Source organism: Pseudonaja textilis, chromosome 16, assembly GCF_049901715.1.
Source record: "Pseudonaja textilis isolate UNSWEBS1 chromosome 16, rPseTex1.2, whole genome shotgun sequence".
Taxonomy (NCBI): domain Eukaryota; kingdom Metazoa; phylum Chordata; class Lepidosauria; order Squamata; family Elapidae; genus Pseudonaja; species Pseudonaja textilis.
This window is the reverse complement of record NC_142005.1, coordinates 5,295,735-5,321,602: the sequence shown is the minus strand read 5'-3', so window position 1 is coordinate 5,321,602 and position 25,868 is coordinate 5,295,735. Positions and strand designations below refer to the sequence as shown.

Sequence of the window (25,868 nt, the reverse complement as noted above, 5' to 3'; positions counted from 1 at the left end):
CTTCGACTCCCAGAATCCCCCAGCCAGCCTGCTTTAAGAGGGGTGGGCTTCCACTCCCAGAATCCTCTAGCTAGCATGATTTAAGAGGGTGGGCTTCGACTCCCAGAATCCCACAGCCAGCCTGCTTTAAGAGGAGTGGGCTTCCAATCCCAGAATCCTCTAGCCAGCCTGCTTTAAGAGGGTGGGCTTCAACTCCCAGAATCCCCCAGCCAGCCTGCTTTAAGAGGAGTGGGCTTCCACTCCCAGAATCCTCTAGCCAGCATGATTTAAGAGGAGTGGGCTTTGACTCCCAGAATCCCCAGTCAGAAAGCTTTAAGACAGGTGAACTTCAACTCCCAGAATCACCCAGCCCGTATCCTTTAAGATGGGTGGGCTTTGACTCCCAGAATCCCCCAGCCAGCCTGCTTTAAGAGGAGTGGGCTTTGACTCCCAGAATCCCCCAGCCAGCCTGCTTTAAGAGGAGTGGGCTTCCACTCCCAGGATCCTCTAGCTAGCATGATATAAGAGGGTGGGCTTCGACTCCCAGAATCCCCCAGCCAGCCTGCTTTAAGAGGGGTGGGCTTCCACTCCCAGAATCCTCTAGCTAGCATGATTTAAGAGGGTGGGCTTCGACTCCCAGAATCCCACAGCCAGCCTGCTTTAAGAGGAGTGGGCTTCCAATCCCAGAATCCTCTAGCCAGCCTGCTTTAAGAGGGGTGGGCTTCAACTCCCAGAATCCCCAGCCAGCCTGCTTTAAGAGGAGTGGGCTTCCACTCCCAGAATCCTCTAGCCAGCATGATTTAAGAGGAGTGGGCTTTGACTCCCAGAATCCCCAGTCAGAAAGCTTTAAGACAGGTGAACTTCAACTCCCAGAATCACCCAGCCCGTATCCTTTAAGATGGGTGGGCTTTGATTCCCAGAATCCCCCAGCCAGCCTGCTTTAAGGGGGAGTGGGCTTCCAATCCCAGAATCCCCCAGCCAGCCTGCTTTAAGAGGAGTGGGCTTTGACTCCCAGAATCCCCAGCCAGCCTGCTTTAAGAGGAGTGGGCTTCACTCCCAGGATCCTCTAGCTAGCATGATTTAAGAGGGTGGGCTTCGACTCCCAGAATCCCCAGCCAGCCTGCTTTAAGAGGGTGGGCTTCCACTCCCAGAATCCTCTAGCTAGCATGATTTAAGAGGGGTGGGCTTCGACTCCCAGAATCCCCCAGCCAGCCTGCTTTAAGAGGGGTGGGCTTCAACTCCCAGAATCCCCCAGCCCGTATCCTTTAAGATAGGTGGGCTTCAACTCCCAGAATCCCCCAGCCAGCCTGCTTTAAGAGGGGTGGGCTTCCACTCCCAGAATCCTCTAGCCAGCATGATTTAAGAGGGGTGGGCTTCAACTCCCAGAATCCCCCAGCCAGCTTGCTTTAAGATGGGTGGAATTCCCAGAATTCCCTAACTCGCATGCTTGAAGATGGGTGGGCTTCATCCCCCAGCCAGCATGTTTATTTTATTCGATGCCTGCTTGTCTTTCACACGTGTGAATGCGTGTACAGTACACCTGAGTGAAAGAGACGGATGAAGAGATTCATAGAGTGAGGAGCAGGGGCTGTGGGAAAGGGGAGGTTAACCCCCCCTTCTCCCCCCTCCAAGATCCAGCATTACTTTTCCTCATACGAACCCTTTTGTTGTTGTTCTTTGCAGCTCAGGTAGACTGCACCAGGCCAAGGGAGTTCCACAAACCAAACCGTTTCTATTGGGTCCCGTTCTTGCCTTTGTTTATTTTTCCACCTTCCTGGCTGGGCCGTATGCAACGGATTCACATGCGACAAAGTATTATTACACAGCTGTGCGTCCTGCCAAAAGGAAGTGACTTGGCAAGTGTTGACAAAAAGTTGGTGGCGCTGCCAGATTTTCTTGTCCTGGCTCGATTCATGCTCCGAGCCCGGCTGAGCGCTCGAATTCGGTTTCGAGTTGGCCATTAAGCGTGGCCAAAACCTGGAAGGAAGGAAGCTTTGCGTAAAAATCTTCCGAGTGACAATCCGACCTAACCAAATTTCAGACTCATTAAAATTCCAAATTTGGGGGGGACTCCGAAAACCATCGCTCTGAACCTGAACAAGGCAGAGCCGACCAGATTTAGCAACAAAACCGCATACAGATAGTTCTCGACTTACGACCACCGTTGAGCGCAAAATTTATGTCGCTAAGCAAGACTTAACCACTGCGGTGATTCACTGAAGAACGGTCGTAAAAGGGAGCCAAACTCACTTAACAACTGTCTATCGCTTAGCAACAGAAACATTGGGCTCAATTTGTGGTCGTAAGTCAAGGACTGCCTTTATTTGTTTTTTTTTTAAACTACATTTTAATAATATTGTTCCCTCTTTGTTTACTGTTATTTGGTCCCGTTGTCTTCATTTTTCTTTTCTGTTTTTTTTCCTGGGGTTTTATTTCTTGGTAGAATTCACTGTCCTACCAGGCACAAGGCCACAAGGTTAAATCTCAATTATTCCAGGGCAGAAAAAAGGGGGATTTCTTGAAATCACTTGATTTTGTTTTCCCCGAGAATTACCAGGCCAGGAATTAAAAAAAACAATTATCAGAATTTGCAAAGTTTTCTTGAAAATCAGCCTCCAGGTTCCTGGGACTTTTTATTTTCTTTTGGTTCTGCTTTCTGCAGCGGGCGCCAAAAACATATCGTGGGTGTCCCTAATTCTTCCTTAAGTGATAAAAAAGGGGATTTCCTGTGGAAAATATAAAAAAACAAGCTCCATCATGTGAGATCTACTTTCTCTTTGCCGTGGTCTTTTTTCTTCCTGCTGCCTTTCGGGACGGAGCTGAAATGGGTTGGGTCCTCCTAACTGCATGGATAATTGCCACTTCAGGTAAGAAAAATCTCTTAAATTCACCAAAAAAAAACCAGAGAGGAAGAAAACAGAAGGGTAGCTTGTGGGTAGTTTGTCTTCGGAAGTTGTGGGAGCTTCATCCCTGGAGGCTTTCAAGAAGAGACTGGACTCCTATCTGTCAGAAATGGTGTAGGGTCTCCCGCTTGGGTGCGGGGTTGGACTAGATGACCTACAAGGTCCCTTCCAACTCGTTTATTCTATATTCAATGGAACAGAAGTTGCCTTCGGAAGTTGTGGGAGCTTCATCCCTGGAGGCTTTCAAGAAGAGACTGGACTGCCATCTGTCAGAAATGGTGTAGGGTCTCCTGTTTGGGCAGGGGGTTGGACTAGATGACCTACAAGGTCCCTTCCAACTCTATTATTCTATATTCAATGGAACAGAAGTTGTCTTCGGAAGTTGTGGGAGCTTCATCCCTGGAGGCTTTCAAGAAGAGACTGGACTCCTATCTATCAGAAATGGTGTAGGGTCTCCCGCTTGGGCACGGGGTTGGACTAGATGACCTACAAGGTCCCTTCCAACGCTATTATTCTATATTCAATGGAACAAAAGTTGCCTTCGGAAGTTGTGGGAGTTTCATCCCTGGAGGCTTTCAAGAAGAGACTGGACTGCCATCTGTCAGAAATGGTGTAGGGTCTCCTGTTTGGGCAGGGGGTTGGACTAGATGACCTACAAGGTCCCTTCCAACTCGTTTATTCTATATTCAATGGAACAGAAGTTGCCTTCGGAAGTTGTGGGAGCTTCATCACTGGAAGCTTTCAAGAAGACATTGGACTGCCATCTGTCAGAAATGGTGTAGGGTCTCCTGTTTGGGCAGGGGTTGGACTAGATGACCTACAAGGTCCCTTCCAATTCTATTATTCTATATTCAATGGAACAGAAGTTGCCTTCGGAAGTTGTGGGAGCTTCATCCCTGGAGGCTTTCAAGAAGAGACTGGACTGCCATCTGTCAGAAATGGTGTAGGGTCTCCTGTTTGGGCAGGGGGTTGGACTAGATGACCTACAAGGTCCCTTCCAACTCGTTTATTCTATATTCAATGGAACAGAAGTTGCCTTCGGAAGTTGTGGGAGCTTCATCCCTGGAGGCTTTCAAGAAGAGACTGGACTGCCATCTGTCAGAAATGGTGTAGGGTCTCCCGCTTGGGCACGGGGTTGGACTAGATGACCTATAAGGTCCCTTCCAACTCTGTTAATTTGTTAAGGATTTAGGAGGATGGGGAGTGACTCCCGTGAACTGCACCTTGGTTGAATATAGAATAAGGAGGTCGCTAGGATGATGACGATCAATGGGAGCTTCTTGGAACGGTCTGTGGTCTTCTTTTTACCTTCTGGAGAACATAGAATAACAGAGTTGGAAGGGACCTTGGAGGTCTTCTAGTCCAGCCCCCTGCTTGAGAAGGAGACCTTATATCATCCCAGTCAAATGGTTGTCCAGCCTCTTCTTTAAAATCTCCAACGATGGAGCACCCAACAACTTCTGGAGGCAAGCAGTTCCACTGGTTAATTGTCTTCAATGTTAGGAAGTTTCTTCCTAGTTCTAAGTTGCTTCTTTCTTTCATGATCTTTCACCTGTTATTTCTTGTCCTGCCCTCATGTCTTGGTCTAAGACAAGGAGTTAACAGCTTTCCAAAAAATGCTAACAGAGTTGGAAGGAACCTCGGAGGTCATCTAGCCCAACCCCCTGCCCAAGCAGGAGACTGTACACTATTTCTGACAGATGGCAGTCCAGTCTCTTTTTTTGAATTTTTTTTTTAATTTTAAAACAACAACAAAAACAAACAAATAAAACCTTCTTTCTGTTCATCAGTGTGTTAGTTGGGTACACATTTCTTTTCTGTGCACATAATACCATTATCATACATATTTTACATACATATACATATACATATACATATACATATACATATACATATACATATACATATACATACATACATACATACATACATATATATATATATATATATATATATATATATATATATATATATTCCTAATCAGTATTTTATATCACATATATCACTTATTATATTAGCCTTAACATTATATTTATTAATTTTCAATAATATATTTCATATTAATTTTCTTACTCTGTCTAACTCATTCGTTTATCAGTAATAAATATTCCATTTCTGACAAGTGGCAGTTCAGTCTCTTCTTGAAAGCTTCCAGTGATGAAGCTCCCACAACTTCTGAAGGCAGCTTCTATTCCATGGGTTCTCACTGTCAGAAAATTCCTCCTTATTTCTAGGTTGAATCTCTCCTTGTTCAGTTTCCATCCGTTATTCCTTGTCTGGCCTTTGGGTGCTTTAGAAAATAGCTTGACCCCCTTCCTCCTCTCTGTGGCAGCCCCTCAAATATTGGAAGACTGTCTCCTGTCTCCTTGGTCCTTCTCTTCATTAGACTAGCCAAGCCCATCCTGCAAGTTCATCATATGTGCTGCCTTTCGGGACGGAGCTGAAATGGGTTGGGTCCTCCTAACTGCATGGATAATTGCCACTTCAGGTAAGAAAAATCTCTTAAATTCACAAAAAAAAAAACAATCGAATACAAACCAGAGTCCTTCCTACTAGGGATTTTTGATAAGCAAATTTCCAAAAAAACTAAATACATAACAATACACATTTTAACAGCGGCCAGATTAGCCTTCGCTCAACATTGGAAACAACACCAAATTCCATCAGAAGAAATGATTATTGAAAAAATCTCAAGATGCGCAGAAATGGATAAATTGACTTTGGCGCTAAAAAACAAAGACACTTCACTATACTATGACAGCTGGAATTGTTGGTATAATTGGATTGACCAAAGATAAATAATATATTATAAGGCATAAAAGGAAAGTACCAATACATAACAACGAGGTAGCGATATAAGTTAAAAACAGGTGTGGTTATATGACACAAGTTAAGGTGATGAAAACAAAAGAAGATCTTGCAAACTGTTAAATAAGAATACTTTTAATCCTGTAACCTCTTTCTTTCTTTTCTTAAAATTCTTTCCCTCTCTTCCTCTTCTCTTTTCTTTCTTTTCTTTCTTTCTTTCTTTTGCTTATTTGTGTATGTATTGTGACTGGTTTTAATTGTAAAAATTAATAAACTATATTTAAAAAAAAAAAAAAAAGAAGAGACTGGACTCCTATCTGTCAGAAATGGTGTAGGGTCTCCCGCTTGGGTGCGGGGTTGGACTAGATGACCTCCAAGGTCCCTTCCAACTCTGTTAATTTGTTAAGGATTTAGGAGGATGGGGAGTGACTCCCGTGAACTGCACCTTGGTTGAATATAGAATAAGGAGGTCGCTAGGATGATGACGATCAATGGGAGCTTCTTGAAACGGTCTGTGGTCTTCTTACCTTCTGGAGAACATAGAATAACAGAGTTGGAAGGGACCTTGGAGGTCTTCTAGTCCAGCCCCCTGCTTGAGAATATCATCCCAGTCAAATGGTTGTCCAGCCTCTTCTTTAAAATCTCCAACGATGGAGCACCCAACAACTTCTGGAGGCAAGCAGTTCCACTGGTTAATTGTCTTCAATGTTAGGAAGTTTCTTCTTAGTTCTAAGTTGCTTCTTTCTTTCATGATCTTTCACCTGTTATTTCTTGTCCTGCCCTCATGTCTTGGTCTAAGACAAGGAGTTAACAGCTTTCCAAAAAATGCTAACAGAGTTGGAAGGAACCTCGGAGGTCATTTAGCCCAACCCCCTGCCCAAGCAGGAGACTGTATACTATTTCTGACAGATGGCAGTCCAGTCTCTTTTTTTGAAATATTTTTTTAAAATTTTTATAACAACAACAAAAACAAACAAATAAAACCTTTCTGTTCATCAGTGTGTTAGTTGGGTACACTTTTCTTTTCTGTGCACATAATACCATTATCATACATATTTTACATATATATATATATATATTCTTAAGTTTTCGTGGGTACTTACGTGTGTGTGTGTGTGTGTGTGTGTGTGTGTGTGTGTGTGTGTGTGTATATATATATATATAATCCTTCTAATCACTATTTTATATCACATATACCACTTATTATATTAGCCTTAACATTATGTTTATTACTTTTCAATAATATATTTCACATTCATTTTCTTACTCTGTCTAACTCATTCATTTATCAGTAATAAATATTCCATTTCTGACAAGTGGCAGTTCAGTCTCTTCTTGAAAGCTTCCAGTGATGAACTTCTGAAGGCAACTTCTATTCCATGGGTTCACACTGTCAGAAAATTCCTCCTTATTTCCAAGTTGAATCTCTCCTGGATCAGTTTCCATCCATTCTTCCTTCTCTGGCCTTCAGGTGCCTTGGAGAATAGCTTGACCCCCTTTCTCCTCCTCTCTGGGGCAGCCCCTCAAATATTGGAAGATGCTCTCCTGTCTCCCCTGGTCCTTCTCTTCATTAGACTAGCCAAGCCCAGTTCCTGCAACCGTTCATCATATGTTTTGTTTTGGTTGGACTAGAACACCACTGAAGTCCCTTCCAGACCTATAATTCTACCTTTCTTCACTGGATATATTTAAGCTGGAGTTGGAGACTGGACTCAAGATGAGGTCTTCGTAATGTAGAATATACCTTGATGTGTAGATATATGTATTTTTTTTTCTTGTAGGTCTATGCATGTCGAGGGCCTACACACCAACGCAGGTGTTAGGAGTTGCAGGGAGCTCGGCTTTATTCAAAGTAGCCCCCCCTCCCAATTTTCACATCCGGGAGTTCTTCTGGAGTTCTTTGCAGCCTTCCGAAGAGTTGGTAGCCACTTCGCTCAAGGGAAGCCCAGAGATCCAGTACCGGTCCCGTTTCTATGGAAGGACTCGACTCCACGACAACTTCACCTTAGAGATCAATCCAGTGGATTTAGAAGATGCTGGGAAGTTCTCCATTCTCCTGGTGGACACCACAGGACATATGCAAAAACAAAATTTTGAGCTGAAGGTTTACGGTACGTGCTATCCAAAAAGAAAAGCCATGTCTGTTTATTAATTTGTTTTTATTTTTTTTAATTTTGGTTGAAATAAGGACCTGTTTTTTTATTTCTTCATTCCCTTCCTATCCAGCATCTCCAAACTGGATTATCCCATCGCAGTGAATATTTTGCAAATGTTTTTATCCCATTCTTAATTCAAATAAGGAGTACAGTACTCCGCCCTGATGAGAACAGTGTTTCTCAACTTTAGCCACCTGAAGTTGGGTGGATTTCATCTCCCAGAATTCCCCGTGCTGGGGAATTCTGGGAGATGAAATCCACCCAACTTCAGGTGGCTAAAGTTGAGAAGCAATGGGATTCGAAGTTCTTTGAAGATCATAGTTCTGTTAACTAAGGAGAGAACGTAAAAGTTGCATTCATGTCATATGCAAAACTTGGTTGATATATCATCTTGGTTAGCTTTTGCAGAGGGCAGGTCTTAATGTGAGATAGCAGCTAGATTAGTTTCTGGATAAGTTTGGTGAGTAGAACCAAGGACCTTTCAAAAAGCAGTCACAGGCTACCTTGCATCAAACTGGATTTAAACATTTAAAATTTATTGTTTAAAAAATGATTAAAATATCTGGAAGACAGCAGCATTTTTCCCTGGCATCAAGAAGACATTAGCACAGAGTCAATTATGCGTCATTCTTCAAGGGTTGTTTTCTTCATGTTGCAAGAGTCAGGAATTTTTGCCTCTAGCACTTCACTTCGTTTGGCTTTTTACTTTGCTTCTTATTTTACGTTGCTTTACTTTATTCTACATCGCTTTATTTTACTTTTTTACTTTATTTTACCTTGCCTTTTTTCATATTACAATGCTTTTTATTTTCTTTTACATTGTTTTACTTTATTGTACCTATTTTATTTTGCATTACTTCAATTTTAAGTTATCGTTTTATATTATTTCATATAGCTTTTGCTTTATTTTACCTCTTTTGTTATTTTACTTTATTTTATTATTGTATTTATACTGTAATTTATTTTATATTTTGATTTGATTTGATTATATTTTATTATTTTAGTGTGTTGTGTTGTGTTCTGTTGTATGCATGAAACCAAAGAAGAAAATGTCCTAGAATGCATATGGGTCAACATAAAAGAAAAAAAGAATTTAATGGCCATAGGCCACTCAACCAAAGAGAAAAAAATAGATGACCTTTTTGTCAACCAACTAACAAACATATGCAGGAAACACCCTACAATAGTAATGGGGGACTTCAATTATCCTGATATCAATTGGAAAATTAATTCTGCACCAAGTGAGAAATCAAATAGGTTTCCTAACCAACCTAGCAGACAAGTTTGTTGTCCAAAAAGTAGAGAATGGAACCAGAGGGACAGCCAAACTGGACTTAATTCTTACAAACAGAGAAGAAGTGATAGAGGGAGTTGAAACTGCAGGAACCGTGGGCGAGAGCGACCACGTCATACTAGAATTCAAACATAACACAAACACAAGCAACAGAACATAATGACACCGGTCTTAGATTTTAAAAGAGCTGATTTTAATAAATTCAAAGAGAACTTGGGGAAGATTCCAGAAATGGTGTAGGGTCTCCTGCTTGGGCAGGGGGTTGGACTAAATGACCTACAAGGTCCCTTCCAACTCTGATTATCTGTTATCTATTATACGTTATCTGTATTGTATTGTATAGTGCATTGTATTTGAGTTGTATATTGCATTGTATTTGCATTGTATTTGTGTTGTGTTGTGTTGTGTTGTGTTGTGTTGTGTTCTATTCTATTCTATTCTATTCTGTTCTGTTCTGTTCTGTTCTGTTCTGTTGTTAGGACAAGCCTACCTGAGACATGAGAGCCAGTGAAGGGAATAAAATATTATTACCCCTTCCCCACATTGCCCACTCCCATGATTTTTTGCCTCTCTCTTCTTCCAGATACGATTTCAAACCCAGTTATTCAGGTGTTCACCGAAGCAAAGGACCTCAATGGCTCCTTCGAAACTTGTCTCGTTTTCTTGACTTGCCACGCAGCCAGCAGGACTAACGTCACTTACGAGTGGGCAGGGCTGGGGGGTAAGACCGGCCCTAGGCCGAAGCATTGGCTGATGGAGGCGGGCCAGGTGCTACGGACCAAACTGGACCCCAAGGAAGCTCTCCAGGTGACCTACACCTGTACGGCCTCTAACGCCGTCGTCCACAAATCAGCGACCGTCGAGCTCCGTGACTCCTGCCAACAACCTTCAGGTATGTGACCAATTTGAAGGTTAGAATTCAATCGGTCAGAATAGAGCTGGAAGGGACCTTCAAGGTCTTCTAGTCCAGCCCCTTGCTCCGTTAAGTGGCTGTCTAGGCTTTTCTTAAAAACCTCCACTGATGGAGCACCCGCAACATCTGAAGGCAAGCTGTTCCACCGGTTAATTGCTCTAATCATCAGGAAATTAGAACATAGAATAACAGTGTTGGAAGGGTCCTTGGAGGCCTTCTAGTCCAGCCCCCTGCTCAAGCAGAACCACCTATACCCGTGATGGCAACGCAGAGTCATTTGTGCCGGCACGCGAGCCGCAGGCAAACTTACCTCACCGCACATGCGCGCACCTCACAACTGATTTTTCGGCTGGTTTGAGGCCTTTCGTGGCTTCCCAGAGGCTTGAAAAAAGCCTCTGCAGGCTTTGTAGGTCGGACAATCGGCCCGTTTCATCACTTCCTGTAATACTGGAAGTGACTAAATGGGCCTATTATTCGGCATGCAAAAGCCTGCAGAGGATTTTTTTCAAGCCTCTGGGAGGCCACAAAAGGCCTCAAACCAGCTGAAAAATCAGCTGTGAGGCGCAGTGCAGGAAAGGGGGTGGCGTGGGGGGGATTGTGCGCACATGCGCACTAGGCACGGGGGGGGGTATGGACATTGCCTTCTGGGTGCTGGCACGCGAATGCGCAAGCACAACTTTTGGCACAGGAGTCCCAAAAGGCAAGCCACCACTGACCTATACCATTTCAGACAAGCGATTAACCTGAATCCCATTCCCCAACCGGCCCCTTTTGCAAGATACTGGGATTATGAGGTAGTCCTCAATTTAACAACCGCGACGGACCTCAAACTCTCTTTTTTTTTTCTAAGGGAGATAATTCAGTGAGTTTTGCCCCCTTTTACGGCCTTGCTCAGCGGGTCGATGCAGTGGTCACGTTCGTGACGCTGTCATTCAGTGGCATCTGGCTTCGCTGGTCCGACGGTCACAAAAGGGGATCACATGTCATGACCGCTAGAAACTGCAACCATCATAAATGTGAGTCTGTTTGCTGAACACTCCAGTTTTGATCCTGGGGATGCGGCCACGGTTGTAAGTGGGGGGAAACGGTCAAAAGTCACTTTTTCCAGCGCTGTTGTAACTTCGAAAGGTCACTAAATGAGCTGTTGTTAAGTCAAGGACTGCCTCTGACTCTCCGTGCCCAAGAAGATCTACACGGACAGCCAAATTGTTCTTGGAATCTCTGGATTGTTTTTTCCTTCCCTGCTTTTTTCATTTGATTATCGTTGAATTTGTTTCCTTTAAAATCTCCTGTGTGGCATTTTGCTTTCCGAGGTGGAGATGGGGGAAGAACGCATTTGGAAGTTGCTCTGAGCATGCGCAAGGGGCCTCTTCTCCTTACCCTTCAGCATAGGGGGCGAGTGGCGGTTTTTCCAAGCAAGGCATCTGTTCATTAAGAAGGATGCGTCACCCAACCCAGCTTTGCTCTTCTGCAGTGCTCAACATTTAAGACAAGTTGACGGAGATTGTAATTCTTACAGCAATGAAAACAAAAACAAAAAACAGGATTGTCTTTGATTAGAGTTTATAATAATAGTTCATATTCTGGTTAGTAAGAATATGCCTTGTTGTTATTTATAATAAGTATAGTAAAAATCCACACTTGGAATACTACATCCCATTTTGGTCACCACAATAATGAAAATGATGTTGAGACTCCGGAACGAGTGCAGAGAAGAGCAAGAAAGAGGATTAGAGGAGGATTGGAGGCTAAAACATACAAAAAACGGTTGCTGGAATTAATAATAAATAATAATAAAAAGAAGCCCCAGGGGAGACAGGATAGCAGTCTTCTAATATTTGATGGGCTGCCCCAAAGAAGAAGGGGTCAAGCTATTCTCCAAAGCACCAGAAGGCAGGACAAGAAGCAACGGATGGAAACTAATCAGGGAGAGAAACAACCTAGAATTAAGGAGATACGTTCTAACAGTGAGGGCAATTAACCAGTGGAACAGCTTGCCACCAGAAGTTGTGGGTTCTCCATCACTGGAGGTTTTTAAGAAGAGATTAGACAACCATTTGTCTGAAACGGGATAGGGTCTCCTGCTTGAGCAGGGGGCTGGACTAGAAGACCTCCAAGGTCCCTTCCAACTCTTGTTATTCTGTGTTCTCCAGAAGGTGAGAAGAAGACCGCACACAGTCTCAGGGAGCTTCTCTTAATCATCATCCCAGTGGCCTCCTTCTTCTTCTTGCTGGCTGTCCTTTCGTGCGTGTGCTACAAACAGCACTCCGGTAAGTAGCCGTTCCACTGATGAACAGTTCTTCCTGTCAGGGGATTTCTCCTTAATTCTAGGTTGGATCTCTCTTTGATAAGCTTCCATCTGTTGCTTCTTGTCCTGCCCTCAGGTGCTTTGGGGAATAGGTTGACTTCCTAATCTCTGTCACAGCCCCACAAATATTGGAAAACTGCTATCGTATCGCCCCTAATCCTTCCCTTCATTAAACTACACCAGGCGTCGGCAACCCTTGGCTCTAGAGCTGCATTTGGCTCTTTCATCCCTCCGCTGCGGCTCCCTGTCGCCGGTCGGCACCACAATTGAGAGGGCTTTTGGTTAGGACAGGTGGAGGAAAAAGGATGCCATGCTGCGAGGAGAATCTAGGGTGGGGGAACTGGACTTCTGGTTAGCTCCAGAATTGAATGGGTGGATGGGTGGGGCTTCCAGGTTAAGACCTTTGTGGCTCTTTGAGTGTCTAAGGTTGCTGACCGCTGGACTAGCCGTATCCAGTTCCTGCAACCGTTCGTATGTGTCGACTCATAAAACATTCCTAGGCCTGTTTTGGGAGTTGCCATTAAAAAAATAGGGGTGGAGGGAGGAAATGTGGAAGATCAGTGAAGCCGTTCGGAAGCAAAAGTACATTCCAAATTTTAGCTTTAAAAGGTTGTTAACTAAACTACCAGAGCTTCTGCCTGCGAATATATTTAATTGGAAAACATGAATGATGACACCCAGCCTGTGAAGGTGCTCAGTTGGAGAATTTGTCTCAGCCGGTCCTTGAGTATTGAAAATTTGTTTTTCAATGAATCCAAACTCCAGCTCCTCTTTAGGACAATGACGGTTTATTCAATATATCAGCGAACAACAAATACTCTAAGCAGCCAAGAATGGCTAAAAGCCAGCCAAGGTTAGTGTTGGGTTTGAGTCTGCTCTCTTTCCTTTTATTGTCATTATCATGAGACACATCCGCACCACACCCAGGCCTATATGCAGTTCTAGGCCTGGCCACGCCTAACCTATTATCCCTAAATGCTCTTAACCCTATGTCTACATCCCTATGCTATTCCAATCCTCACTAACTGTTCTCCACCTTCACCATGTCTTAACTCAATGCTTAATTACCACTTATATGGCACAATAGCCCCCTCTAACAATACGCACCATTCATCAATACACGAAAAAGCCATTTCCAGCCCCGCAGTTGCTTCAGAATCCGTCCTTTAGCCTGCAGTTGCTTCAGAATCCATCCTGCAGCTCACAGCTCTGCCGGGTCATTCTAAAGCAACCTTCAACACCATCAGCTAGCACACAAGCAGCAATACAGATCCAGCGTCAGCAGAGCTAAGGTGATATTCTCCACCGCCAGATGACTTGCGTAGCAAACTCGGAGCCCGACAATCTGGTTTATGAGACCCCCGGGGGGGAGGGGAAAGAGGGTCACAGGGTCCTGTGAATGATGTAGGCCAGAGTTGGCTTCATACAGGGCAGGGCCAGTATGTCGCCTCTCATGAATCCTTTGAAGGTTTTTGAAGTTTGGCTCGAGAATCATGATTGAATGAGGGCGATTGCTGGAATCCTGACAGTATGGTTTATTCTCCAGTCCCCCTAATCATCTTTGTTGCTCTTCTCAGCATCCTTTCTAGAGTCGCAACATCTTTTTATTTTTTTAATTGTGGTGACCAAAACTGGATTCCATATGGGGCCTCAGTGATGCCATATAAAGCGGTATAAGCATTCATGTAAAAATATCTTATGCACCAAATGTTAATATCTTTTTATAGGGAAGAAAATGTTCTACAGAGTTCCCGGAAATGAATCAATCCAGCTTTAGCAGACGGGAAACATGGATCTTCCTCGGGTTATTCAGGCTGAGAAGGTGGAAGGAGTTTTGCTGGGGGAAAATTCCCTTCTACCTCTCAGAGAACTGAAGATTGTCCTTTGGGTCTCGATACTACAACTCCCAGAGTTCCCCAGACAGCACAGCTACCACTGAGAATTCTAGGAACTTGAAGATTGTCCTCCGGGTCTGGATACTACAACTCCCAGAGTTCCTCAGGCATCTGGGTACTACAACTCCCAGAGTTCCTCAGGCATCTGGGTACTACAACTCCCAGAGTTCCCCAGCCAAGACAACCCCTTCTGAGGATTCTAAGGAACCAAAGATTGTCCTTCAGATCTGCAAATTACAATCAATCAAAGCTTGATTAGTCACAGACCAGTTGTGTAGTTGTGAACTACAATTCCCAGGTTTTCCCAACCAGCACAGCCGCTGCTGAGAATTTTGGGAGCTGGAGACTGCCCTTCAAATCTGAACACACAATCTTTTAATTGCTGAGCCAAAACCTTTAGCAGTTCCTGTTTTGTTTTAATCAGCTGCAAGGCAAATAAATTACTATTTTTAAAAGGAATAAACCTCTCTCTCTCTCTCTCTCTCTCTCTCTCTCTCTCTCTTTTCCTGGGAAGCTGGCTGGGGAAATTCCTTTAAGATCCCCAACCTTGGGACTTTTACAAAAGGAAATAGATAGTTTCATGCGCTCACTTTCATTTTTGAGTTTTGCAATATTCACTTTTAATTTCCAAAGGTCAAATAAACCCAGTTGTTGTTTTTAAAAAAGCTTCATTTTCTGGTTGCAAAATAGCACCATCTACTGGCTTTAAATAAGGAATTTGCAAACTTTTTTTTTTTAAGAAAGTATCTTTTCATTTAAGACCTGCTAATGATTGGATCCCAAACTAGTTCTCCATTTATGACCAGAACTGGGACCAGAATTTTCATCACTAAAGCAAAGCAAGTCATGCACAATTTTACCTCTTTTCTTGCCACGGTTGTTAAGTGAACTACTACAATTGTTAAGTGAATAACTACAGTTGTTAAATGAATCTGGTTTCCTCCAGGGTGGTTTGCTTGTCGGAAAACAGTTGAAAAGATCGCAAAGGGTGATCCTATGGCCCTGAGACACCCAACCTGTTCTCAGCAAGGCTTCCGAGACCGTAATTACGCACACGCTTAATTAAAACAACTCTTGTTTTATTTCAACGCTGGGAATTATGTTCATTCCCAGCCGGTCACGAGTCCCAAAGAGTCCCTCGAGATAAGCACCCACCTTTCTCTCCTTTGAATGGCTGCCAACAACTAAAGTGCCAAATGAACTGAAAAAGAAGCCAACCGAAGTACAAAGTCGACACAGAGCTTCAAGGATTAATCTGAACCGAACGAACGACTTTGCTTCCTGCAAAGGTTTCTTCATCTTTGCCTGTCCTTTATACCATATGGGAGGAGCAATCACCTCCCAGCCTTACTCCCAAGTTTCCCCTTTTGTCTCAGCTTCTTGCCTTCCAGCAGCTCTGCGCACACACACACTGGGAACAGGCTCCCTTTGCTCCTCTGCCTCGCTGCTGCCAAACTCCAGAGGCTCCAGAGTCAGCACACGGCTCCCAGATGGTCCTGGCCCCATCTCTGCATTGGACGCAGGACCCTCGTCCGAGTCCTCTCCAGACTGCCAGACTGGTCCCTGTTCTACCCCACTGTCCAATTCCGCTGCCATCTGCACAGGCTGCCGGAGACCCACAACACAAACATGACAAATACATATGACTATTGCAAAAAAAACCGGGACATTCATATGGGCCATTTTACAACCATTATGAACTTTAATAAGCAGGCACCTTTATGGTCCTAACTCGAGGACCACCTGTACAGACTTTACACCCTGCATCTTGGATTTTTGAACCACGTCCTGCAGATGTTCTTCAAAGGAAGGTAGACTAAAATCCAGAATTTCTTTCAAAAAAAAAAATGATACACCGAAATATGAAGCTGGAAACGGACTGGAATACCTCTTAAATGTAAAGTCTGAAGCTGTTTTGCTTGCTGGCCAATATTTTCAGTTGGTTCTGTTTCGCTGGGGTGATATCTGTGGATTTCGACCTAGGGAGGAAAAGCAGAAATCTGACTTTGAAAATATATATATATTATTTTTTTATAGAGGCATGATCTGGAGAGTGTTTGAACAAACTGCATCCCTGTTTGGTTTAGTGGCAGCAGTGCCTCAAATAGAAAGTCCATAAAGAGAGTGGTGAGGACAATGGAGATTATAGGAAGAGCGGTCAGGACAATGGAGAAGGTTATAGGAAGTTGGCTTCCCGTTATTCGGAATACTGCTTGTAAGCGCTATGTGCTTAGAGCTCAGAGCATCGTTAGAGACCCCACACACTCACTTCAGGGTCTGTTTCTGTTGCTCTCCTCTTGAGGAGGCGTTTCCAAGTATATGTAGCAGGACTACTACATTCTGGAACAGCTTTGTACATTAGGTCTTGTAAACTACATTCAAACTAGATTGTGAGGTTTCTCTGTGTCATATGTGTGTGGGGGAGTATATGTATAATGTTTTATCTTTTGAGAGCTGAATGCAATGAAATTTCATTTTAATGTATGTTGATTAGCGTACATTTGAAGGGACAATAAAGTTCTATTCTATTTTATTATTCTGTTCTACTCTACTCTATTCTATTCTACTATTCTATTCTCTGTTCTATTTCTATTATCCTATCTACCATATCCTATGCTAAATTCCATCCTATTCTAAATTCTATTCTAAATTTTATTCTATTTTATCCTAGCCTAGCCTAGCCTAGTCGCAATGGTCGTAAGTGTGAAAAAACGGTCATAAGTCACTTTTTTCAGTGCCCTTTAACACCAAATAAACCAATGGTTATAAGTTGGGGACTACCTATAATATGCGTGTGAGTTTTTCCCCATGATCCTGCAAGATTTCTTCACAGCGGCCTGCAGATCAAGGTTCCGCCAGCCATACCCCCCAAAGCACGGGAATCTTGAGGACTAGTAACTTGAGGTGTTTTTATATGCCTGTGGATTTTTTTTCCCCCTGTAGTCCTACCTGATCTCTTGAACAGCACACACAGATCCAAGTCCCGTCAGCCAGGCATGGCCATCTTGAGGGCTGGAAACTTGAGATGTCTTTATACCTGGGGTGGGCTTTTTCCTAGGATCTTACCTGATCTCTTGAAGAGAACAATGCGGGATGAGATCACAAAGGTCTGTGAGTGGATTTCCACACAAATCTAGGCTGACCAAGCTGGTGTTTCCAGCGAGAGCAGAACCCAGCGGCTTGCATGAGGCATCCGATTAAGGCATTTTCCCGTAATCTGTGGCAGAGAATAACAAATTTAAGTTCACGATAAATTCTTCCCCTGATGAAAAAGAGTTTTATTTAAGCCCACCCTTCTTTGAAAAACATGGGACTCCAGCCAGGGTCTTTCTGTCCTTGGAACCGTATCTTGTGGCTTGCCAGTGGCCGGCAGAGCTGGTGGCCAATTCGGACAGTGAGGAGGCTGGGGAGGAACCTGGGCCAGTCCTGGAGTCTGGGGAAGGTTGACAAATACTCTGCATCGGAGGCAGAAAGGGATCCGGGGCCATCCGACAGTTATCAGCTGCCTTCGGAGTTGGACATTAGTGAGGCGGAAGAACAGCTGGAGCCTGTTCCCAGTATGCGCATGCGCAGAGCTGCCATTCTTTTCTCTTCCTTTTTTTTTCTTTTTCTTCCTTCCTTTTTTCTTTCTTTCTTCCCAGTTTTCCTAAACCTATATTTCTTTCTTTCCTTCCTTCCTCCTCTTCTTTCTATCGTTTTCTTCCTTCCTTCTTTTCCTTTCTCACTTCGTGGAATGACAGATGAACAATTCACTGTAGAATTGCTTGGGCATTCCAGGAATCATGGTAAAAAAAAAAAAAGTCTCTAGCCCACAAGGTGCCTAAAAATCCAGCACACTAAGTTTTTTTAAAAAATTAAAGAAGGTGGAAGGAAGCTGGGAGCTGCCACATACCTTTTGAAAAATACAACACAATCCAACCAGCGTGGCTTTTATTCTAACGCTGGCCAACGTTGTACCATCTAGCCTGCACTGTGTCCTCGATCAATCCTGAGTGAAATATCCATCAGGAATTTTTTAATATTGCTAAACCTAATTCCCAGACAGCCTATCCAAGTTACTTATTAATAACTAATTGGATATCCATGCTTCGCTATGAAACTATGTGGCCGGGCTTAGTTTTTTGGGGAGAAAAATAAGGGGAAAATATTCTGCCTCTGCCTACCAGCATCCATTGGTATTCATCTGGCTAGAGTCCTGTCAGTGTGTTGGAGAGTTGGTGGCTGTTTGGAAACTGAAACAGTATTTGCTATGCGAGCAAGGAACCTGGGCGTGGCTTAGCTCAATTGTTCTGTACTAAAGCTTCTTGCTGCTGTGAAACTAAAATTGAACCTCCTCTCCTCTGCTTGTGTTTTGCATTTGGAAGAGATTTCTTTTCAGGTGGGGAGGGGAAGTAGAACTCCTTAGCATCAGAGCGTGTTAATAATAATAATATAGGAAATAGTAACGCTCTGATGGTCTTTTTGAAAAATCCTTTCTTAGTGAGCCCCTAGAAGCCAAGAGGAACATATGTGCCAGATTTCAAGTTTGTAAGCTTTACGGTTCTGGAGATTTTGTGATGATATTAGGTCAAACATCATTTACCTTCAACCAAACAAACGAAAACATAAAACACAGCACGCCAAAGTCAATTTCATTGCTGTTGTCGTTATTATTATTATTAAATATGCATTCCAAACACACAAAGGAAAAAATATTTTGCAGTTAACGTGACCCAAAGGACCTTTTCCCCCTCCCAAACTCAAAAGGATCCAGAATATGATGGCATTTTCTGAGAAGACCGTTAAATTACCTGAGGCTCTCAAGCCGACACATTGAGGACGTTTTAATGCAGAAATGAGATGGTTCGCTGCTGAGTCTTTCAAGCAATTATCTTGAAGGCTGTGAGAAAACAGGCAGAGAAATTAGCCAAACAAGGAATGAAAAAGTGCCCGTCCAGCTTTTTGAAAGTGCAATATCCAAATTTCAGCTTCCTTTTTGATATGCCCCGGATGTCTAGGACAAATTCTCCAAAGAACAGCCTAGAAGTTAATTCATTTTTTTTTCTTTGATCCTCCTAGGCATAGCCTGAGTCACTTAATTAAAACATCATTGTATATTTTGATTTTCCATTAAAAAGGTTAATCAACCCAATTGGGATATCCAGAGGCAGGCCAGAAAAGTTAAAGTGGCATCTCTGACTGCCTGATTAAAAGGGGCGGGACTTTGTGATTGACAGGTTGACTTTATTGGGACCATCCCAACAGACACGGCTGGAAAAGAATTAATTACAAAAAGAAGGATGGAGATAGATAGATAGATGGATGGATGGATGGATGGATGGATGGATGGACAGACAGACAAGATGGAAGAGATGGACGGTGAGATAGATGGATGGATGGATGGATGGATGGATGGATGGATGGATGGATAGATGGATGGATGGATGGATGGATGGATGGATGGATGGGTAGGTAGGTAGGTAGCCAATCAATCCCCCTTTCGCTAGCCGCCACTGAGAAGCTTCCCAGAAGTTCTTCCAAAGGTGTCCTGGTCTTCAGGTGAGACAATCCAGCCAGGAAGCGAAGGAAAATGTTGCAATGGCCACTCTGGTCCTCTTCAACGACTTCTATCATGTCTGAAAAACAGCCCTCTTTGAAATCCAAGTAATGAAAGAAGGCAGCGAAGAACTCCTGAACGCCGAGGTGAAGAAAGGAGTAGGTGACCTGGAAAGAGGACCTCCTTTTTGGAGTATCTTCCTCCATAAAAGGCTCTGAGAAAAGAAGGGTCAGCACTTTGTGTGATTCGAGATGCCTTCAAGTCACGTTCCTCCAAGATCAACGTGCGAGTTCTCAAGCAACGTCCGGCCAAAGAGCCCAGCTGAACCAGGAATTCCTTCATCAAAGGATGGTGAAGGTCTCCACCTGAACCAGGAACTCCTTCACCGAAGAAGAAGTCTCTGCTATGGTGGTCCATCATGTGCTTCACGTAACTGACCAAGAGTTGAGTGATGGTTTGGGGGCGAGGACAGAGCTGTGGGGACGTGGGGCTGAAATAAGCTTGAAGAGCTGTGCAGGTGATCCAACAATACGAAGGGTTGTAGCAAAGAGCGTAGAAGAGAACTTGGCTGTCCCTCACGTAAGACAGGACTCTCTTGGCCACCTTCGCATCTCCAAAGAAGTTGTGGAAATATTGCTCTCTGTCTCGGGCAAGGAAGCCCACAAGGGTGGCCACCCGGTCCAATGCTTTCAACTCCCAACTTGGCGAGGGCGGCCGGGGGACTGGTCAGAAGGACCGAAGATCCCTTCAGAAGCATTTGCTTCAACAAACTGGTCACAATCACGTTGACCGGCTTCACATCTCCCAGGAGGACGCAGAGATCCAGAGATCGGTTGTGGCTGAGATCCAAAACCTCGCTGCTCTCGTCCAGACCATCAAAAAATGAAGAGGAATTTCTTGGGGTGCTGAAGAATGGCACCCAATTGGCTGTATAATTCGGGGTACTTCCTTTGGAGGAGAACTTCCAAGCTGGTCTCCTCCAGAGCGTTGAGGTCTCGGAGTTGGAAGAAGAAAACCAAGGCGAACTTTTGGTAATGTCTCCCGGTGACCCAACCCCAGACAAGGTGGACTTTCCCACGCCAGCTGCTCCGCTCACCATCATGGATTGGGGGGAACGTTGGGATTGAAGACACCATCGGAAAAGCCGGTCATGGATGATCCATTCCTGTCCCTCCTGGAGGTTGTGATGGAAGTGACATTGTCTCAGTTCTCCGACAGCCATCAAAGCTTGGTGTTCGGGCATTTCCTTCCTCTGGAAACAAGCTTCCGAAACTACCTTTGCTTCCACGTAGTGGCTGTGGGTGGGGACACACCGTCGCTCAACCTGAGCTCCATGAATTTGTCCGTTCAATGCTTTGGTTTGGTCCCACAAAATCGCCTGGAGTTTTTCCTGGGAATCTGATCAGAGCCCAAGCGAACATAGGAAAGACAGAAATGGGGCATTTTAAACATGGGGTGAAATACAGTGGGTTTGAGGGGTTCAGCCTTTCAAAGAGAGGGGGGACATTTTACCGTTCGATAAATTATACCGAAACTCACAGGAAGCTGCAGATAATTAGGTAATTTACCTTCTGCCCACTTTGCCTGAGGAAGAGAGAGACAAGGAATCAAGGTGAGGGAATCGATGGGTCTGAGGTTCCTTTTATACCGGATTTAAACAGACTTGAGAGTCAGCAGAATATTTTAGATTTTAGCGCACTGTTTCTCAGCCTTGGCAAATTTAAGATGGGTGGGCTTCCGCTCCCAGAATTCCCAGGCAGTAGCTTGCCAAGGAATTCTGGGAGTGGAAGTCCACCCCTCTCAAAGCATGCAGATTGGGGGATTCTGGGAGTGGAAGTCCACCCCTCTTAAAGCCTGCTGGCTGGGAGATTCTGGGAGTGGAAGTCCACCCCTCTTAAAGCATGCAGATTGGGGGATTCTACGAGTTAAATTCCACTCCTCTTAAAGCATGCAGATTGGGGATTCTGGGAGTGGAAGTCCACCCCTCTTAAAGCCTGCTGGCTGGGAGATTCTGGGAGTGGAAGTCCACCCCTCTTAAAGCATGCAGATTGGGGGATTCTACGAGTTAAATTCCACTCCTCTTAAAGCATGCAGATTGGGGATTCTGGGAGTGAAGTCCACCCTCTTAAAGCATGCAGATTGGGGGATTCTACGAGTTAAATTCCACTCCTCTTAAAGCATGCAGATTGGGGGATTCTGGGAGTTGAAGCCCACCCCTCTTAAAGCCTGCTGACTGGGGGATTCTGGGAGTGGAAGTCCACCCCTCTTAAAGCATGCAGATTGGGGGATTCTACGAGTTAAATTCCACTCCTCTTAAAGCATGCAGATTGGGGGATTCTGGGAGTTGAAGCCCACCCCTCTTAAAGCCTGCTGACTGGGGGATTCTGGGAATTGAAGCCCACCCCTCTTAAAGCCTGCTGACTGGGGGATTCTGGGAGTGGAAGTCCACCCCTCTTAAAACATGCTGACTGGGGGATTCTGGGAGTCAAAGTCTCTGTCTGCCGTGTTCAGCTGGATTTTGGACGTGAGTGTGTTTCTCTTGTTCTTAATCTCTCTCTGGTACCTTTTAATTCCTGATCAAGAAGGTCTCCATCCTTATTTAGAAGAATCTCCTCTGAAAGATCTTGTCCTTTAATTAGGGGGGAATAAAAGTTAGAAATTAAACTTCACAAAATTTCACCGTCCACTACTTTTCTAGAAATCTGAATTCCATTACAGGTAGTCCTCAACCTACAAATACAACTGGGACTGGAATTTGGGTCCCTAAGTGATACAGCCATTAAGGGAGTCACCGCAGACCTGGTTTTAGAGCCATTTTTACCTTGGTCATTAATTGGAACCGGTTGCCAAATTGTGCTAAGGTGACTACAGGGGTGGTACCACGGTTTGGCTCTCGTCGAGTAATGAAATTAATTAAATTTAATTAAGAATGAATTAATTTTGACTCAACGATTTAATTAGTTGTTTTAATGAGCAGTTGATTTCACGGATTGGTTTAATTAATGAACTCAGATCAAATCCAATCCAAGATGCAACAAAAGCTTGGGAGACAGACGTCCCAGCTACAAAGGGGTTCGTTTTGGGCCCTTTCCTGGTTGATATTCTCTTGGATCCAGTGAAGCCCAACGCACTGAGAAACATCCGGTCAGTTTCCTCCACTAAGGGTAGCAAGAGTGGAAAAAACGTGACTTGCCTCGGCAAGATAGTTCTTCAACCATCCTGTTGAGGTTGGGGTGGGACCAGTTGCTCCTTAGGCGATAGAGACACTTCCAAAATTCAAGAGCAACCTCTTTGGTCCTGTTAAGCACGTCGCCAGCTATCTTGTCCGCTGCTTTCTTTCCATCCATCTTCTTCTCCAGCTGCGCGTACATCTAGGTTGCCAACCAACACGTGTGTGGGTTGAAAGTTTAAGTGTGATCTCATGTGAACGTTTAAAAAAAAAAAACCTTCCGCACTCCGCGGAGTTTGCCCTCCAGCAAGAATAAAGACAAACTCAAACAGGATTTGACACATTAAGCACAAATACAAACATTCACACGAAATCAACTCACAAAGGGAGAAAAAGGTATAAAAAACCAGGGACTTACCATAAGAAGCTAACTAGCCCAGGAACGCAGACTTCTCGCTGTCCCTCGCCTTCCTGAAAAATAAAAAGATCCAGCTTTCAAGCAGTTGTCCGTATCCTTGCGCCGGAGCTCTCCCAGCGGGAAAATCGAATCCTCGAAGGAAAGGCATTTTGACACCTTTCAACATTATCTAAGTCACGGTGGCCTTTGGACTTTAGTGTTGCTTCCGCAAGAATGAAAAATTACCAGCCCATTATAAAAAAACAAGGTGTGGCTATAGGTACAAAAGCCACGTTCCTTTTGGAAACAATCCCAGTCAAATAATAATTTTTAAATTATGTGAAATGTTAATCCCACTTTATAATGCCTTGGTAAGACCACTCGTGCAATAGGGCACCCAGTTTTCGTCGCCATGATGTAAAAAGGATGTTGAGACTCTGGAAAAAGTGCAGAGAAGAGCAACAAGGATGATTAGGGGACTGGAGGCTAAAACATACGAAGAACGGCTGCAGGAACTGGGTAAGTCTAGTTTAATGAAAAGAAGGACTTAGCGGGGACATGATAGCAGTCTTCCAATATCTCAGGGGCTGCCTCAAAGAAGAGGGAGTCAAGCTATTCTCCAAAGATCCTGAAGACAGGACAAGATAGGAAAAATTCAGGTGGTCCTCACTTAGGACAAATGAGAGATCACCCCACCCACCCCTCTGTTCCTATCCCTCAAAAGCCATGCATAAACCTGCCATAGTTTCCTTGTAGGTAACCCTTCTCTGGAAAATAAAAGAAAGGGAATGAAAACGACACGAACTGTTTTTGCAAAGACATCCTAGGGCCAGGTGTAGGCAGCAATAACGATCCAGAGCAAATCTTACCTCGATGGGCTTGTCAAAAGCTGGTCCGTTAGTTTCTCACCAAAAAAAGAACCAGAAGCGATTTGTAGCGCCAAAAAAACACAGTAATTGCCAAGAAACCAAAGTACCTTTTTAAACCTTTCGCTTTCGTTTGTTTTATGGATAGGTGTGTTGTTTTATAGCCCAATACTGCCCTCTGCTGGCGATGGAAAGGTTCTTCAATCTCCAAACTTGAGGGTTGCATTACGTTTCTATTTGTCTATTTAGAATAAGAGAGTTGGAAGGGACCTCGGAGGTCTTCTAGACCAACCCGCTACTTAGGCAGGAAATCCTATTCATTTCAGGCAAATGGTTGTCCTATCTCTTCTTTAAGATTTGTTTGTGTTGTTCCTTTTTGGGAGGCACACATTGAAAACAACACAAATACACCTTTGTGTCAAGAAAAAAAGTCTTTGCAGCCAAAAATTGCAGAAGACGAAGTGATGTTTTTAAAAGAGACACATCCCTCTGATCCAATTAGTAGATCAGGCGAAGTGTCCCGTTTCCATCATGAAAACTTTTGAGACACCCCAAGAGTGCTTGTTCTGGGGTGTGTGTGTGTGTGTGTGTTTGGAAAATGGAATGCAAGGTGTACATTCGACTAAAAATTATACCTCCCTGTATCATATGGGAGTTGAAAAGATACTGGAGAAGAATCAGAGACATTATCCTCACTAAACAATTGCATTTCCTCCTTATGGGAAAATAAAACATTTTTTGAAGATATTTTTTTTAAAATGCCAGCTTTAGTTTGGAACTAAAAAGGACTTCCTCATTGGGGGAAATCCCCACCCACCCAAGACTATTTTTTTCAGACAAATGGGAGATTCGTGTCTGTCTAAAACAGGCGGTCCTTGCTTTCCAAGAAATGTGGCGTAGGGAAGGCTTGACTCGGTAGGCGAAGGGTATTCGATATTGGCAACTTTTAAGAGCTGTGGATTTCCACTCCTAAAATTCCCCAGCCAGCATGCGATTCTCAAAGACTGACTCAGCAGCAGCTGGAAATGAGGTGGGTGGGTGGGCGTGCCTGCTTTTTGTTCATTTTGGCACACAGAATCCCAATGTGCATCCATCTTACGCCAAACCATTTAAGCCTGCCGGTTTAAAACCAAAACACAGAATGGTGGATGCTGGTTAAATGTGCTAAGATGTAGGTTTATGCTTTCTGCATCGGGTTGTTTTGAATTCTGAAATAAAGCACCTTGAATTTTCATGCGCTCTTAAAACTTGCTGTTAAGTTTCCCAGGTTGCCCCAAGACGGGTCAAATTCACCCCACCCAGAGTGTGAATCTGTCTCGGTTTACGACGAAGGGACACAGAACGGGGCAACCATCCTCGGAGAGATGAAGATAGCTTTTTTGTGAGCAGAGCCTTTTTATTGATACCAACGTTTCACCCCCTGCTGTCCTGACTCCAAATCTAACCCCAAAGAGTAATTTTGCCCACTAACCCAACTTAAAACGTTAGCCCTTCAGAAAAAAAGCCCCAAAATAAACAGCAGCCAAATAACAAATATTTCACTTGATTTGCTTCCTGGAGGGGAGGCCTTTCTTTTTCTTTTCTTTTTTTTTAAAGTTATCTCAGAAGTGCTGCAGAAAAAGAACAGCAGGCTTTTTGTAAAAA

General features: G+C 43.9%; 1 protein-coding gene, 2 long non-coding RNA genes and 1 pseudogene across 7 annotated transcripts; 1 reads left to right on the top strand and 3 right to left on the bottom strand.

The window, feature by feature from the left end:
- Positions 1–1,641: 1,641 nt before the first annotated feature.
- On the bottom strand, positions 1,642–7,558 carry LOC148124559 (uncharacterized). Its single transcript, XR_015739661.1, has 2 exons — positions 7,435–7,558; positions 1,642–1,956 (listed from the first exon to the last, which is right to left on the bottom strand). It is a non-coding gene; the product is annotated as an uncharacterized LOC148124559 (long non-coding RNA).
- Positions 2,620–16,792, top strand: SLAMF8 (SLAM family member 8). Of its 5 annotated transcripts, XR_015739658.1 has the most exons (6): positions 5,309–5,370; positions 7,472–7,801; positions 9,724–10,032; positions 12,207–12,323; positions 14,089–14,363; positions 14,398–16,792. XR_015739658.1 is itself a non-coding variant. In XM_087913695.1 (5 exons), the coding sequence occupies exons 1-5, from the start codon at positions 2,804–2,806 to the stop codon at positions 14,136–14,138; spliced, it is 849 nt and encodes a 282-aa protein (XP_087769821.1). In that variant the 5' UTR covers positions 2,620–2,803; the 3' UTR covers positions 14,139–16,792. The 5 variants fall into 5 exon arrangements, 4 of the variants coding, with proteins under 4 accessions (XP_087769821.1, XP_087769823.1, XP_026572260.2 ...); XM_087913695.1 differs by lacking the exon at positions 5,309–5,370 and adding an exon at positions 2,620–2,846 and having other exon boundaries at positions 14,089–16,792; XM_026716475.2 differs by having other exon boundaries at positions 14,089–16,792.
- On the bottom strand, positions 15,937–24,347 carry LOC113446604 (uncharacterized). The gene is made up of 5 exons (XR_015739659.1): positions 24,228–24,347; positions 23,380–23,432; positions 19,047–19,135; positions 17,323–17,473; positions 15,937–16,235 (listed from the first exon to the last, which is right to left on the bottom strand). It is a non-coding gene; the product is annotated as an uncharacterized LOC113446604 (long non-coding RNA).
- Positions 19,853–23,373, bottom strand: LOC148124558 (NACHT, LRR and PYD domains-containing protein 1a-like; annotated as a pseudogene).
- Positions 24,348–25,868: the final 1,521 nt, after the last annotated feature.

What these genes read in the sequence shown, in the direction of transcription:
- SLAMF8 (XM_087913695.1), top strand. Translation starts at nt 2,804, where the DNA reads ATGGGTTGGGTCCTCCTAACTGCATGGATAATTGCCACTTCAG. An exon ending in TTTTGAGCTGAAGGTTTACG is followed by an intron (nt 7,802 to 9,723) that starts GTACGTGCTATC and finishes CTCTTCTTCCAG; the next exon opens with ATACGATTTCAAACCCAGTT. An exon ending in CTCCTGCCAACAACCTTCAG is followed by an intron (nt 10,033 to 12,206) that starts GTATGTGACCAA and finishes TGTGTTCTCCAG; the next exon opens with AAGGTGAGAAGAAGACCGCA.